Consider the following 15,861-nt stretch of genomic DNA (forward strand, 5'->3'; position numbering starts at 1 on the left):
GTAGAACAGTACTGCCCCCATTTGGCACTCAGAGGTACTGCATGACCATCATACACTCAGGCAACGCACACTGAAACTGTAAGGCCTGTGATTCAAAGAAAAACTATGTTGCAGTGGTCCAAATCACAAGCCACCATTATATACATTTATGATTAACTCAGTTTGACAGTCTACAAAGAATATTTTGGACCTTTAGTAATTAAAATCTCCAGTAAATAGCCAGAATATTACTGTACAAAATTTGAACAATGAGTTATTTAAATAATTGAATTATGTGCATGAAATAAATCTGTACTGTGGAGGTCTGTGAAATTTATTTTACAGTTAAAAGGGCTCCTGGCTGCAAAAAAACAAAAAACAAAAAAAAGCCACCACTGAGAATGCCTGCAGTAGGGGACACAAAAGAAAGCTGTCCAAAAAAAAAAAGAAAACCCAGTAAACAATGAATTATTTCCAAATAAATTTATTGGTATATTCATCCACTGTACAAAGCAATCGGCTTGACTTGCGGTTACTGACTTCGCCTGGGTTTGGAAATTGACAAAGAACTTTCTGACCTGGAGACAAACATCAAATTGTGAAATTGTACCAAAAGATTAAGTAAATAAAATCAGCATATTACAAATAAACACTATGCCTAAAGTATTATTTAGGATTTGCATAGTGTGTTTTCATGATATCATTACAATAAGGATGGAATGATGCACACTATCAACATTGTACAGACATACCATGAAGATGACAAATTTATTCCAGAGCTTTGACGATGGCCTCGTTGGCTTCTATGCTGATCAGAACTTCTGCCCTGGAGGCCTCATCTGAAGCACTGACCAACTCGGACTGGGCCTTCTCCAGATTAGCTTTAGCAGCCTACAGGAGAAAGAAAGAAACAAACAAAACAATTGTACGTAAACTTTAAAGGTAGACTGCCTTTCAGATTTTAAGTTTAGGTCATAAAAAGAATTTTCCCGACACCCAATTAATTTGTTTAGTGGACCAAAAGCTACTGAATTCAAATCACAGACTTCCAATTTTTTTTTTAAATAGAGCAATTATTGAATTTAGGGCCATGTGGCCCTAAATTCTCCACTATTTTTTCCTGCTTCACCATGACTCAATTCAAGATACTACATCATGCATCATACGGTGGGCTTTCCCCGTTCACCCAAGGCATTGTGGGATACAAATTTGAAACGAGAGAAAAATGGAGGACGCGAGTGTGCGAATGAAATGTGAAAGACCAACTACAGTAACAGAAAGTGAGAAGAAAAGATATGTTGCGAAGGAAAGGAAACGCAGGACCAAACTAATAAATATCGGCGGTCAGCGAGCACCTCAGTGTGATCAGCTGTTTGTTTAGCGACAGAATGATGGAACCGTCAGTGCACGCTCAAGGTAAACCTGTAGATGGCAGTAATGCAACACTGGATACCAGCTGTAAAACCCAAAAGAAGAAGAAAAAGGTAACCCTGCGCATGCGCACACGGACTTCCTCTGTCTGCAGCGAGTGATTTCATGTACATTATTTGCTCGGAAATACCCTCAAATTAAATAACTTCCCAGCCAGAATGGCCTGATTATTTCTGTAATATCTCACAAAATAAAATGACAATTACCAAATTTCAGAGGGAACTAAATTTCACCAATTTTATGAAATTGAAAGGCCGTCTTGCTTTAATAACATGTCTCAAAGCAGTTTGTTCCTTTCATTTCACAGTGATTTGCTACCAATTACATTTTTTTAAAGAATTTAAAAAAATTATACTTTTAACCATCTAGTCATGTTTAAATGTTGTGGACCATCTTTAAAAAAGTTCACCTTTGTTTTTTTTCTATTTAAATTTAAGAAAAACAATGTATTAGCTCTTAGTTTTGAAACGATAACACATTAAAACAAGCATGTGGCATAAAATCCAATATCAATACAAATACTATAGATTTAACAATGCAGACAATACTGCCATAATTTTATACAATAAACAATTATGCAGACAAAAGTTGTTGACTTGATATCAATTTCCTGAGCAGAAACATCATAAACCAGCTATACATAACATTTTAACTTTAAAACAAGTCATTAACCAACTCCCAACAATGATCTCAACACTGGTGTTGTATGACTAAGGTGCATCTGATGGTCAAACCCTAGTTTTAAAAAAAAGTTAACATTTACACATCAGTGATAACTTTTTGCACCAGGTAACAGATCAACTTGACCTTCCTTCCTGCCCCTATGCCGATAAATAGCATCCTGCACCTTACATTTTGCTTTTAAAAATGGTTTCAGAGTCTCATTTAGTTAAGGACTTTAAATACAAAACATTACCCCACAGCAACATGTGTGTAAGGAGCGACATCTCAATAGTCAAGCAAATTAACATGGCCCCTTTCCTGCGAGGGACATGTTATGGTGGCGATTACACAATGCAAAGGCCAAATATTGCTGGGAGTTAAAGGTCTCCCAGTGGGGATTTGACGCATCCTCTGCACTTTAACAGGGACTGACCTTTCCTTCCTGATTAAACACACAGACCCCTCGAGCACTGCCATCACTTGGAAGAATAAAAAGTAAACAATTTCTGCAGAGTGAACGAGACTGGAAGAAAAAGGTTGCATGAAAAAAGGTCCAATAAGAACACAGAGGAAGAAACTAATAAAAAGGTGAAAAAAAAAGCGCTTTCAAATACATATAAGCAAGTTAAAATGGCATATCTACCATGGGACATTTACAACAGTAGTTTGGCTAGCAATGAAAATTTCTGAATGGAGATAATCAGCCAAGGCATGAGTGATATCTCAAGTTACTTTTGTACTGGTGCTACAAGGCTCCTTACCCAACACAAGAAGGAGCCTGGGTTTTTGTTCACCTTTCATACATCTACAGATTACAACCTTTGTCCACTAGGGGTCAGATCAGAGCCAAAACAGGTCTTAGCAGCACCCGAATGCCTTCTATGATCACTCCCCCCTTTTTTTTTTAGCCTGGCTAACGCGACTTCAAAGCTCTGCGAGCATTTGGTCTGGCCAAGCTATTAAGCCAAACCGTTTCCCAGAGCCCGTGGTTGACCCGCCTCCCTGAAATGCCTCAGCTTGCTACTGGTCAAAGCCAGAAAAGGCTGTGACGAAGCTTAAACCAATCACATCACTCTTTCCTCTGACGTATGCGACGCGACGGGGCTAACTGGTAGATTAAACTCTTACCGAAGCCGGTCGGGAGCAAGGCGAAAACGTCCTTCCTTTCAATAAATACCTCCAGGGCTGCTCTTTGCTCCGTTTTCAATGAGAATTTCCCGTTGAATGCTTTCAATACAGCATCTACCGCTGTGTTAAAGGCTTGCCGCTGCTCCATGTTCGTGATGTGAATGAAGTGCTTCCGGCATAGATTCTGTAAACAATCTATGGCTTCCGGTCGCAGTTCTACTACGTCACTGCCTTGAACACACCTCTACCCAGGGCCGTTGGAGATGCTCAAAGTTGATTGGCTTCCGATTTTTCGGGAGCTTGGAAAAGCTGTAGATAGCCTGCCTGGCCAGACTAAGCTCGGAACAGGCCCTCGTGTTGCGTCACACTTAGGATGGGTGGGCCCAGGCTACTTTTTTTTTTTTCTTAAAGCACACATCACGGGTAAATTCAGGAGCAAGATCAATGTAATTCTTCTATTTTATATTAAACTTTGGTCAAATATCTGTCACATTTTGCGAAATTTTTTTTTACCTTGCGCAATACCAGAAAAATTCAGTTGAAAATCAAGCCATTTGAGGCAAACTGGTCCACCTCTGAAAAAAACTTAGCATTTGGATTTCCTGGCAAACATTGATTTTCGTGACGTCACGTGCGAGACGCCTCCTTCTGAATCCTACGTCAGCGCTGGTTTGTTTATGAGAAAACGACCGTATTATTTACATCCCCGGTGTTGTCTCCGTCATCTTCGCTACTTGAAATCATCATCAAATCTAAACAAATGAAGCCCCAATTCTGACATCTCATTATATTCTTCATCCAAAGGTGAAGTAACATTGCGCTTGGGTGACAATTCCATATTTCAATGCAAAATTACTCGCTGCTAAACTTGGTCTACACAGGCTGTGCACTGAAACCGTGCAAGCTCGCGCAGCCTGCTGGCGCTTCTGCAGGTGACATCATGAATCTGGCTCCAGACTCCCTTGGGATTTTCCCAGATGCGTTTTGTTATTTTATTTTTTTTCTGCTGTAGACAGACGGCCTTGTGCAAAATTACCCTTCTGGATGTGTGTGTACAGGGACACACACATCACATTATCTCTAGCCGCTTTATCCTTCTACAGGGTCGCAGGCAAGCTGGAGCCTATCCCAGCTGACTACAGGCGAAAGGCGGGGTACACCCTGGACAAGTCGCCAGGTCATCACAGGGCTGACACATAGACACAGACAACCATTCACACTCACACCTACGGTCAATTTAGAGTCACCAGTTAACCTAACCTGCATGTCTTTGGACTGTGGGGGAAACCGGAGCACCCGGAGGAAACCCACGCGGACACGGGGAGAACATGCAAACTCCACACAGAAAGGCCCTCGCCGGCCACGGGGCTCGAACCCAGGACCTTCTTGCTGTGAGGCGACAGCGCTAACCACTACACCACCGTGCCGCCTGTACAGGGACATACTTTCATATTAAAAAAACAAAAACAAAATTGGTCCAGGATATGCCCTTTAAAGTAATGCAAACAGTGAAGATAGTGGGAATTATGAAGCCAGGGAGAATGTGCATCTTAAGAAATGTGTTTACCTGGTGTTTACCCCGTGCATGAGTCAGGTTCATTTTTTTGGATGCGCACATCAATATACAGAATAACACACCATACATGCTGCAGCTATCACACTTAAAAGTTAAAAGCAAGTATAATCCTGGGCATAGCTTCACTAACAATAAGCCACATTTCTAAATCACACATCAAAACAGCATCAGTGCTCAAACTGACTCGCCGTTTTGATATTTAATCAAAATGACAAACAATGAACTTTGTTCAATTCTGCCTTGCAGGACACCTTTCAGATAATTAGACTTTTGAGACAATGTTGGTTTGCATATCATTAATTTCATTTATATATTTAATTTAATAAAATTGCATTCCACTATAAATTGTTTTTCTGTATTCAGCCTTGATTTAAAAGAACTGAAAGATGCAGCAGACACAAAGTACTTTGTATTTATTAAATGTGGGAAATACACTCAGGATAATATGGATTTATTACAAAAATACATGCATGCATTTATTATTTTGAAAACCCACCAGCCGACTGATCCGGCACGTTTTAACTGTGCGACAGTAATGATGTAAATAATCGGCGTGGCGGAGTAGTGTCCAAGTGTTCTTTCATTTTGCCAATGAGCTCATGATATAGTCCTCTATATAGCAATTCCCTATACAGTGCCTTGAAAAAGTATTCATACCCCTTGAACTTTTTCACATTTTTCCACCTTACAACCATGAACTTAAGTTTTTTATTGAGATTTTATGAGATAGACCAACACAGAGTAGCACATAATTGTGAAGTGAAACGAAAATGATAAATAGTCTTCAAAATTTTAAACAAATAAAAATCTGAAAAATGTGGTGTGCATTAGTATTCAGCCCCCCTGTACTCTGATACCTCTAAATACAATCCAGTGCAATCAATTGCCTTCAGAAGTCATCTAATTAGTTAATAGAGTCCTACTGTGTGTAATTTACTCTCAGCATAAATACACTTGTTCTGTGAAGGCCTCAGTGGTTTGTTAGAGAACACTGAAGAACAAACAGCATCATGAAGACCAAAGAACTCACCAGACAGGTCAGGGATAAAGTTCTGGAGAAGTTTAGGGTTAGGTTATAAAAAAAATATCCCAAGCTCTGAACATCTCAAGAAGCACTGTTCAAGCCATCATTCAAAAATGGAAAAAGTATGGCACAACTGCAAACCTACCAAGGCATGACCATCCACCTAAACTGACAGAGCGAGCAAGGAGAGCACTGGTCAGAGAAGCAGCCAAGAGGCCCATGATCACTCTGGAGGAGCTGCAGAAATCCACAGCTCAGGTGGGAGAATCTGTGCACAGGACAACTATAAGTCGTACACTCCACAAATCTGGCCTTTTTGGAAGAGTGGCAAGAAGAAAGCCATTGTTGAAAGACAGGCATAAGAAGCAATGTAGAGGACACAGCAAACATGTGGAAGAAGGTGCTTTGGTCAGATGAGACCAAAGTTGAACTTTTTGGCCTAAATGCAAAGCGCTATGTGTGGCGGAAAACTAACACTGCTCATCACCCTGCACACACCATCCCCACTGTGAAACATGGTGGTGGCAGCATCATGCTATGGGGATGCTTTTCTTCAGCAGGGACAGGGAAGCTGGTCAGAGTTGATGGGAAGATGGATGGAGCTAAATACAGGGCAATCCTGGAAGAAAACCTGTTGGAGGCTGCGAAAGACTTGAGACTGGGAAGGAGATTCACCTTCCAGCAAGACAATGACCCTAAACATACAGCCAGAGCTACAATGGAATGGTTTAGATCAAAGAATATTCATGTGTTAGAATGGCCCAGTCAAAGTCCAGACCTAAATCCCATTGAGCATCTGTGGCAAGACTTGAAAATTGCTGTTCACAGACGCTCTCCATCCAATCTGGCTGAGCTTGAGCTATTTTGCAAAGAAGAATGGGCAAAAATTTCAGTGTCTAGATGTGCAAAGCTGGTAAAGACATACCACAAAAGACTTGCAGCTGTAATTGCAGCAAAAGGTGGCTCTACAAAGTATTGACGCAGGGGGGCTGAATACTAATGCACACCACATTTTTCAGATTTTTATTTGTTTAAAATTTTGAAGACCATTTATCATTTTCGTTTCACTTCGCAATTATGTGCTACTCTGTGTTGGTCTATCACATAAAATCTCAATAAAAAACTTAAATTCGTGGTTGTAAGGTGGAAAAACGTGAAAAAGTTCAAGGGGTACGAATACTCTTCCAAGGCACTGTATAGTGAGCAGGGAGTAGTGAATGAGTGAGTGATTTTGGACACCGCACATAACTTTCCCAAACTCTGACCTTCCCTGTGATTCATTGCTGCATCATAGCAGAAGCCGGGCTCTTTCTTCCACTCCACTGTGTTGAAGTTTGTAGCTAACACTAACTGCTAGGTAGGTAAGCTCAAAGATGGTCACATGGGTCTGATTTTCTGACGTGCTCTGGGGATATTATGATCTGTCTACCTTCACGGAATGAACAGACGACATGAAGCTGTGGCCCGATGTCAGCTGCGTTGACATCGTCTATTTTATTCTTCGCGAGAGCGTTGATGGTGAGGAGCTAAGGAACTACAAAAGCACAGAGACGTACAATTATCTACACAGTAATAAAATTGGCAAAACTCTGCGTAAAAGAGAGGGCGAGTTTGTTTGCTTAAAGGCTGAGGTTGAGCCTAGCCGGAGCAAAAAAAGGGAAATCCTGCAGTCTTGCAGCAGCTATCATCTGGAAGGTAGGCTGTGTCAGAGTAGAGCGACTGTATTATTGTATTGGTTTACGAATAATGTAGTGTTTATATATTGTAAGTCGCTTTGGACAAAAGCGTCCGCCAAATACCATAACCATAAGCACCTAGCTCTAATCTAATAGAACTCTACCAGCCTACTGTACCATGATGTTTCTTGTATCAGCTCAAGAAGCAAAAGCTAGGAGAAAAGTATAGGCTAACCATTTTACTGCAAATGCTGTGAAACTTTGGAAACAAACACACCATACTTAAATAATTCCTTGTCTATGTATTTGTCTAAGCATCTTCACCTTCTTAACTCCCCTGATCATTGTTGATTAATCAATTTCCGGGGGCATAATTTAGAACACCGTGGGGTGTTATTCAAGTAAAAATGGTTTTAAATTTTTTCCATGTTCAACTAGAGGAAATTTAAGGGCCACTTTATTTTGGCCTGGACCACCAAGAATTCTGGAATACCGACCCAAGTGGCGACCAAGCACCGAAGTTAATTTTTAGCCCTGGAACTTGAATGCAATTTGTGTCTGTCAGGTTCTAAGGGTTAATATAAATTTGTACTATATGGAAAAAATTACTTTTTCTGTAAACAGACATGTCATACTTGGGATTGGCAATTTTGACTTCGGGATGGCTGGCTCAAAGTTTCAGAGTGATTCTGAAAAACGTTAACCTGGAGACCTGGTGGATAGGTTTAGGATTTGTGGAGTCTCTAACAGGTGCGATTTTCTGTTGTGTAGTTTTTTTTTTGTGAAAAAAGTTTTATGGAGCCATCATTCAAGTGTTTCAACAACTTTAAAGAAAACAAGATGTGATGTGTTTCTTACAGAAAGGTCCAGGCTATCCAGAGGAACAGCCTCCTCAGCAAGCAGCTGCACTGAAGAGTCAGCATTGACAGTGACTGAACCACTGCTTACTGCAACACACAGAACACAACCAAACATCACTGCAGGGTCACGCATGACTTAACCAGTAGTCCCATGTGTTTAACTCATGAAATATGGCAACCCATCTCTGTTCTACAGCCTGTGGAACAGATTTAATTGAATAGGTTTACTGCTTAAAAAAGTTAGATAGATATAACTGCACCTCTAAGCACTCAATATCACGGAGTTCACTGACCATAAAATTCCAGTTGTTGTCCTGGTCCACTATTCAAGAAGCACATTAAGTGGAACCATTTAAAAGCTTTAATAAATGGAAAAAAGTAAAACTACTTATAGGAATGGCTTATCAGGTCTGATGGTTAACGTCTGTTAACTCAAGAATAGAGAACACCATTTTCTTCTTTCTTAAAGCATACAACACTGTTGGAGCCGTTTACCTGTGCATAATAAATCAGGGGTGAACAAAAATTAGCTCGAACATGCTGCTCACTACATTTTAGGTTGCCTAGGAGCTGGGGGAAAAAACGTAACTTGTAAGCTAGCATTAATAGAGACTAAGGAACTATATAATTATGTTACTTTTGTGCCCTCAAAATAAAAATGGGGTTCAGCAAATCACTGTCCAGCATTTTCACTATTGCGATGTGGCATTTTCTAAAATTTGCAAAATATGTTAGTGTTTGACCAGCATCTTTATTTTCCCTCTGCATGTATAATGAGGTGACTCAGCAGGCAGACTGATGACAGTTTTGCATAAAACTTTATTTAACTCGCTTTTGTCAGTGCTTCCAGATGTTACTAAACCTGAAAAGATGGCCCATCTGGAGTGCATTGTAATGAACCCACCAAGGAAAATATAATTCTGTCAGCCAGATTGTGCCTCGGACAGTGTATGTAGTGCAGCAGGCATAACGGTTTTTCTTCCCTGGTCATGTAAACGTCAGAAGGCTGACTGAAAGACTATTATGGCTGAAAGCTTGAGCTTTTTAGACTTGTCGTGATGTTCTCATAAAATTAACTCAATTCATGGAGATGAAATCTGTTACAAGCAATACTGCTGCATTACGTTACCAAAATACTTAGCAGAGGAGCCATCCTCATTGAAGACAGTGACCACCCCAGGCCTCAGCACCTGCAGCGTGGGGACGTGAGCTGGGAGGATACCAAAGGCACCAGTCATTGTAGGGACATCCACCTGTTTCACACTGGCTCCATTGAAGAAGACCTGCAGGAACATGTTGCGTGAATACTGAATGCCTCACTATGACTCATGTTAAAACATGCAACACCAAATGAAATGATTGCTTTTGCTTCCTATGTAGTCTCACAGGCAAGCTGGAGTCTATCCCAGCTGACTACGGGCGGGGTACACCCTGGACAAGTCGCCAGGTCATCACAGGGCTGACACATAGACACAGACAACCATTCACACTCACATTCACACCTACGGTCAATTTAGAGTCACCAGTTAACCTAACCTGCATGTCTTTGGACTGTGGGGGAAACCGGAGCACCTGGAGGAAACCCACGCAGACACGGGGAGAACATGCAAACTCCACACAGAAAGGCCCTTGTCGGCCACGGGGCTCGAACCCGGACCTTCTTGCTGTGAGGCGACAGCACGAACCACTACACCACCGTGCCGCCCCATATACAGGGGTGATAGCTTTCCGGCGCCGCGCCGGATTTCCGGCGTACCGTGGCTGGGGGAAAAAAAATAAAAAATCTAGTTTGCCCATTGTCCTGTGTCATTCTGAGATGCGCAGATAGACAGTAAAGGGAATTCACTAGATTTTTTTTTTTTTCCCCCCAGCCACGGTACGCCGGAAATCCGGCGCGGCGCTGGAACGCTATCACCCCTGCATATATAGTAGACATACGTGTAATGTAATATAAATAAATAAATAAATAAATAAAAATATAAAAAACACACGGCTGCAAAAGTATGTATACAGTAAAGAAAAACAAGACGTTCATGCACAACGTTATTTTATTGATTATACAAGCATATCAATAACAACATATGCAAATGTTTCTCGTCACTGCTCTCGCACACGTTCACTATTCTCTGTCTTCCAGGATTGTTTCAAAATCCATTTGCGCTCCTCTTCCATTAAAATTACCAGCCATCATTAAATTTCCACTTTACCTGCAAATACATGTATTATAATAGAAACTATGAAAATAAAAAGAGAGAGTCATGTTTTTAATGAATTAAATGAAACCTAGCACCACAATTACAATACTGGAATAATCCATACTGTATACCTACTTTAGCAGCCCCCTGTATGTGTGTATTTTATATATATATATATATATATATATATATATATATATATATATATATATATATATATATATATACACACACACACAAAGGTGTATTTAAAAAAAATTAACACATTGTATGCATATTAAAAAATACAGTACATATACACACTATGTATGTGTATATGTACTGTACGGTTTTTTTAATATACATACAAAGTGTTATATAATATTGTGTGTTAATTTTTTTTAACACACGTATATATATATATATATATATATATATATATATATATATATATATATATATATATATAGGGTCATTCCGTGCCAACTCACCTAAATTTCAGGAACTCCCCCACATCACCGTCTCAGATTTTACTCAAAAAATTCTCTAATCAAGAATCATATGTTTGTACCACACATGCAAAATATTAGTCCCCAATTATGTTGTAGTTTTGGAACTACAGGCCTTTGAAATATTGATGTCAAAACACCACGTCGAAATTGGCTCTTTCCCCAACTTCAGACCCCCATAACTTTTTATTGCAGCTATCTAGAAAGTTGTGTGTGCAGATTCTTACTGAATGATACCCACTCTTTTCAAATCTGTTGCCAGAAAGCCTCTGAAGGACATACTTTTTGCATAATAGGAAGCCAAAAATGGCATTTTGGCCAAAATCGCTTAAAATTCATTAAAACTCTAAGGGGCCTAGTAGAAATATGAAACTAGTTAGATTTTTTTCCTCATTACATAGTAATTGTAGGGTTGTTATCTGTTCACAGAAACATATTTTGCGATGAAAATTATATTCCTGAATTTTTAAAATTTTTTTTAACATCTTACGTCCTTTCCGAGGGGGCTAAAATAGGGCATTTTTGCCATCTTATTTGGTAATGTGGCTAGGGGTTTAGGATCTTCTAATTTTTTGTGAAGATGCTCTCATATAAGATGTAACTACTCCCTGATTTTTTTTAACAAACGCCCCTTGCTTCATATTTTAATAATTTGTTTTGTACATGGACAGTTTCATCATTTTTCACTTTTTTCCACATTCAGAACTCTGTAACTCTACATTGGAAGATTCCTACTAGCAGCTATTTCAGATTTACATACACTGACATACAAATTTTCATATTTTAGTAGTAGTATGCCCAAAAAATTCATATTTTTCTTTCTATTGGGACCTAAAAACAGCTATTTGGCCAAAAATGACAAAAATGTTGACTTGATATTTTTCAAGTTCTGGAGGGAATGGGCTATTTTCCTCATAAATTAAAGATGTGGTGACTTTTTCTATCCATATATATATATATATATATATATATATATATATATATATATATATATATATATATATATATATATAAGCAATGATATCCTTAGCAAATGTTGATTTTTAATTGAAAAATGTGTCTTACATTCCTGTTATTTGAAATCATAATAGTTACGACTTGCTCCACCAGATGGAGCACTGGTCGGTCTCCACAGTTAACCACAAGAGGCAGCAATATATATTGCCTGTGTTTATGACAGAAAATGGTACATTGGAAATATTGTCACCAGAAATGAAGAAGAAAATGATGTGTATGTCAATTTCATGAGACAAGGACGAGGCAACACATTCTCATGGCCACCACAAAGCAGGAAAGATGAATGTTGGGTGCCTTTGCTTCATGTCCTTTGTGTGGTAGAGGCCCCAAACATAAAAAGTGGGGGACGCCAATACCAACTAACAGAGGATGACTTCAAACTTGTGAAAGACTTAAGTTTTAAATTATGTACTACTAGATGACAGTTTATGAGTGTCTTAGCACATCACATGAAACTGTACTGCCTGTGAATGAATAACCCATTATCACGGATGCCCATATTTGACTTTAAATTATGTACAAATCTTGTGATGTTTTTCAACATCATGATCATGGATCATTGAATGTGTTAATATGTAAATAAAACCTCATTGCTAAATGTTTTGTGCTTACACAACCTTGAAGTATATTAAAAATACTACTCCAGAATTTTGTTGTTATTTTTCTATATTTTCCAAGGATATTCAACAAAAATTGCAATTATACCTAAAATTTTCTAATTGCAAAAAATACTATACAATACAGTAAAAGTTGTTCAGGAAATGTGTATGCCTAGATTAGGTTCTTATAAGCCTTAATTTGTGTGCAAAACACCCCTTCATTATTCCCTTGTTTATTAAAAGCTGCCCAGCGTTTTTGTCATTTTTGGCCAAATAGCTGTTTTTAGGTCCCAATAGAAAGAAAAATATGAATTTCTTGGGCATACTACTACTAAAATATGAAAATTTGTGTGTCAGTGTATGTAAATCTGAAATAGCTGCTAGTAGGAATCTTCCAATGTAGAGTTACAGAGTTCTGAATGTGGAAAAAAGTGAAAAATGATGAAACTGTCCATGTACAAAACAAATTATTAAAATATGAAGCAAGGGGCGTTTGTTAAAAAAAAAATCAGGGAGAAGTTACATCTTATATGAGAGCATCTTCACAAAAAATTAGAAGATCCTAAACCCCTAGCCACATTACCAAATAAGATGGCAAAAATGCCCTATTTTAGCCCCCTCGGAAAGGACGTAAGATGTTAAAAAATTTTTTTTAAATTCAGGAATTGAAATTTCATGGCAAAATATGTTTCTGTGAACAGATAACAACCCTACAATTACTATGTAGTGAGGAAAAAAATCTAACTAGCTTCATATTTCTACTAGGCCCCCTAGAGTTTTAATGAATTTTAAGTGATTTTGGCCAAAACGTCATTTTTGGCTTCCCATTATGCAAAACGTATGTCCTTCAGAGGCTTTGTGGCAACAGATTTGAAAAGAGTGGGTATCATTCAGTAAGAATCTGCAAACACAACTGTCTAGATAGCTGCAATAAAAAGTTATGGGTCTCTGAAGTTGGGGAAAGAGCCATTTCGTCATGTGGTATTTTGACATCAAAATTTCAAAGGCCTGTAGTTCCAAAACTACAATGAATTGGGAGCTAATATTTTGCATGTGTGGTACAAACATATGATTCTTGATTATAGAATTTTTTGAGCAAAATCTGAGACGGTGATGTGGGGACCCTGAGGTGAGTTGGCACGGAATGACCCTATATATATATATATATATATATATATATATATATATATATATATATATACATACACACACACACACACAAGTAAAGCGAATGAAAAAGCCGTATGTTGACTTCAGCTAGACGTTCAGTCAAGGTGAAGGGCGGTTCTGCTAAAGACGGCTTACTGACGTTAGCTAGCTAGCTTTCTTTCTGCCTGCACACACTTATTTGGACTTTAAACTAAAAAGTTACACGGTCAAAATGGATAAAACCGCTTCTTATAAGTTGTATTTCGTAAATTAGTAGAGTAACAAGATACCTAATGTAATGAAAGCTCTAATATAATGCGGTTTAACTCAGCACTACTAGCGGGTTTAACAAGCAGCACGCGAGCTAATGACAAAATAAAACTGCAGGCTAACGCTGTTTAATTAAAAACAAAGTTATATTTATATTGCACAATAATAATAATAATAATAATAATAATTAGATAGTCCCTCTGTGCGTAACGGCAATTAAATAATTAATAACAATAAAAACCTGAACTCTGAAAAGTCCCAATTCAATCTAGTGACGGGATTAGCTAGCATGCTAGCTAGTTTACTAATAGCAGCGCGCGACCAGAACTCACACAGTCCCAGTTGAAGCAGATGAGACCGCGGAAGCACTGCGATGCACTTTAGAGTATTTATACAGGAATGCGAGTGTGTGAGTTTAATCCCCTCGTGTGGTGAGGTGAATAAGGTTCTAGGCCGAGGCGGAGAACAGTCTGTCTGTACCTCATTCGGAGAGGCGAATGTGAAGGACATCTGTGGAGAGCCGGCGGTGGCCTCGGCGTAGCAGCGAACCTGTTTGAGCGCAGGAGCCGCACGGCGCAGCAGAAACCTCGCGGCCATCATCCTGTCTGAGAACCGAGAACAAAACTCCACTCCGCAGTCCGCGAATAAACGAGCTACAAACCCTCAAGCCGAGCGAGGACTCAGTCATTCAGCGAGCAGCCGAGAGCGCAAGGGCACAGTGGGATTACCCAGAAAACCGCGCGCGCTTTCTTGAGCATCATGGGAAATGAAGTTATCTGTCCATTAACCCTTTCAGACCCTTCACCCCCATCCTGACACCCTGTAGGCCAGTTGGCCTGTCATCCATTATCTCTAGCCACTTATCCTGTTCTACAGGGTCATAGGCAAGCTGGAGCCTATCCCAGCTAACTATGGGCGAGAGGCGGGGTACACCCTGGACAAGTCACCAGGTCATCACAGGACTGACACACAACCATTCACACCTACGGTCAATTTAGAGACACCAATTAGCCTAACCTGCATGTCTTTGGACTGTGGGGGAAACCGGAGCACCCGGAGGAAACCCACGCAGACACGGGGAGAACATGCAAACTCCACACAGAAAGGCCCCTGTCAGCCACTGGGCTCAAACCCAGAACCTCTTGCTGTGAGGCAACAGTGCTAACCACGACACCACCATGCCGCCCTTCAGACCCTTTATCTGCACCAAGGTACATCCATCCATCCGTTATCTGTTGCCGCTTATCCTGTCCTACAGGGTCGCAGGCAAGCTGTGCAGCCTATCCTAGCTGACTACAGGCGAAAGGCGGGGTACACCCTGGACAAGTCACCAGGTCATCGCAGGGCTGACACATAGACACAGACAACCATTCACACTCACATTCACACCTACGGTCAATTTAGAGCCACCAATTAGCCTAACCTGCATGCCTTTGGACTGTGGGGGAAACCGGAGCACCCGGAGGAAACCCACACGGACACGGGGAGAACATGCAAACTCCACACAGAAAGGCCCCTGTCAGCCACTGGGCTCGAACCCAGAACTTCTTGCTGTGAGGCAACAGTGCTAGCCACGACACCACCATGCTGCCCTTCAGACCCTTTATCTGCACCAAGGTACATCCATCCATCCATCCATCCATCCATCCATCATCTGTTGCCGCTTATCCTGTCCTACAGGGTCGCAGGCAAGCTGCAGCCTATCCCAGCTGACTATGGGCGAGAGACGGGATACACCCTGGACAAGTCGCCAGGTCATCGCAGGGCTGACACATAGAGACACACAACCATTCACACTCACACCTA

The 15,861-nt window shown here is 40.1% G+C and overlaps 1 protein-coding gene across 1 annotated transcript; it reads right to left on the reverse strand.

Annotated features, from left to right (window-relative positions):
- Window positions 1-447: 447 nt before the first annotated feature.
- On the reverse strand, window positions 448-14,801 carry atp5f1d (ATP synthase F1 subunit delta). Its single transcript, XM_060940537.1, has 5 exons — window positions 14,536-14,801; window positions 9,467-9,620; window positions 8,336-8,424; window positions 732-870; window positions 448-557 (listed from the first exon to the last, which is right to left on the reverse strand). The coding sequence occupies exons 1-4, from the start codon at window positions 14,653-14,655 to the stop codon at window positions 748-750; spliced, it is 486 nt and encodes a 161-aa protein (XP_060796520.1). The 5' UTR covers window positions 14,656-14,801; the 3' UTR covers window positions 448-557; window positions 732-747.
- Between the last annotated feature and the right edge of the window lie 1,060 nt (window positions 14,802-15,861).

This window comes from Neoarius graeffei, chromosome 15 (assembly GCF_027579695.1).
Source record: "Neoarius graeffei isolate fNeoGra1 chromosome 15, fNeoGra1.pri, whole genome shotgun sequence".
Classification (NCBI taxonomy): Eukaryota; Metazoa; Chordata; class Actinopteri; order Siluriformes; family Ariidae; genus Neoarius; species Neoarius graeffei.

Coding starts and splice junctions, on each gene's coding strand:
- atp5f1d (XM_060940537.1), bottom strand. CDS start 14,655: ATGATGGCCGCGAGGTTTCTGCTGCGCCGTGCGGCTCCTGCGCTCAAA. Junction 9,621..14,535: donor CATTCGCCTCTCCGAATGAG/GTACAGACAGAC, acceptor ATGTTCCTGCAG/GTCTTCTTCAATGGAGCCAG. Junction 8,425..9,466: donor CTCCTCTGCTAAGTATTTTG/GTAACGTAATGC, acceptor TGTGTGTTGCAG/TAAGCAGTGGTTCAGTCACT.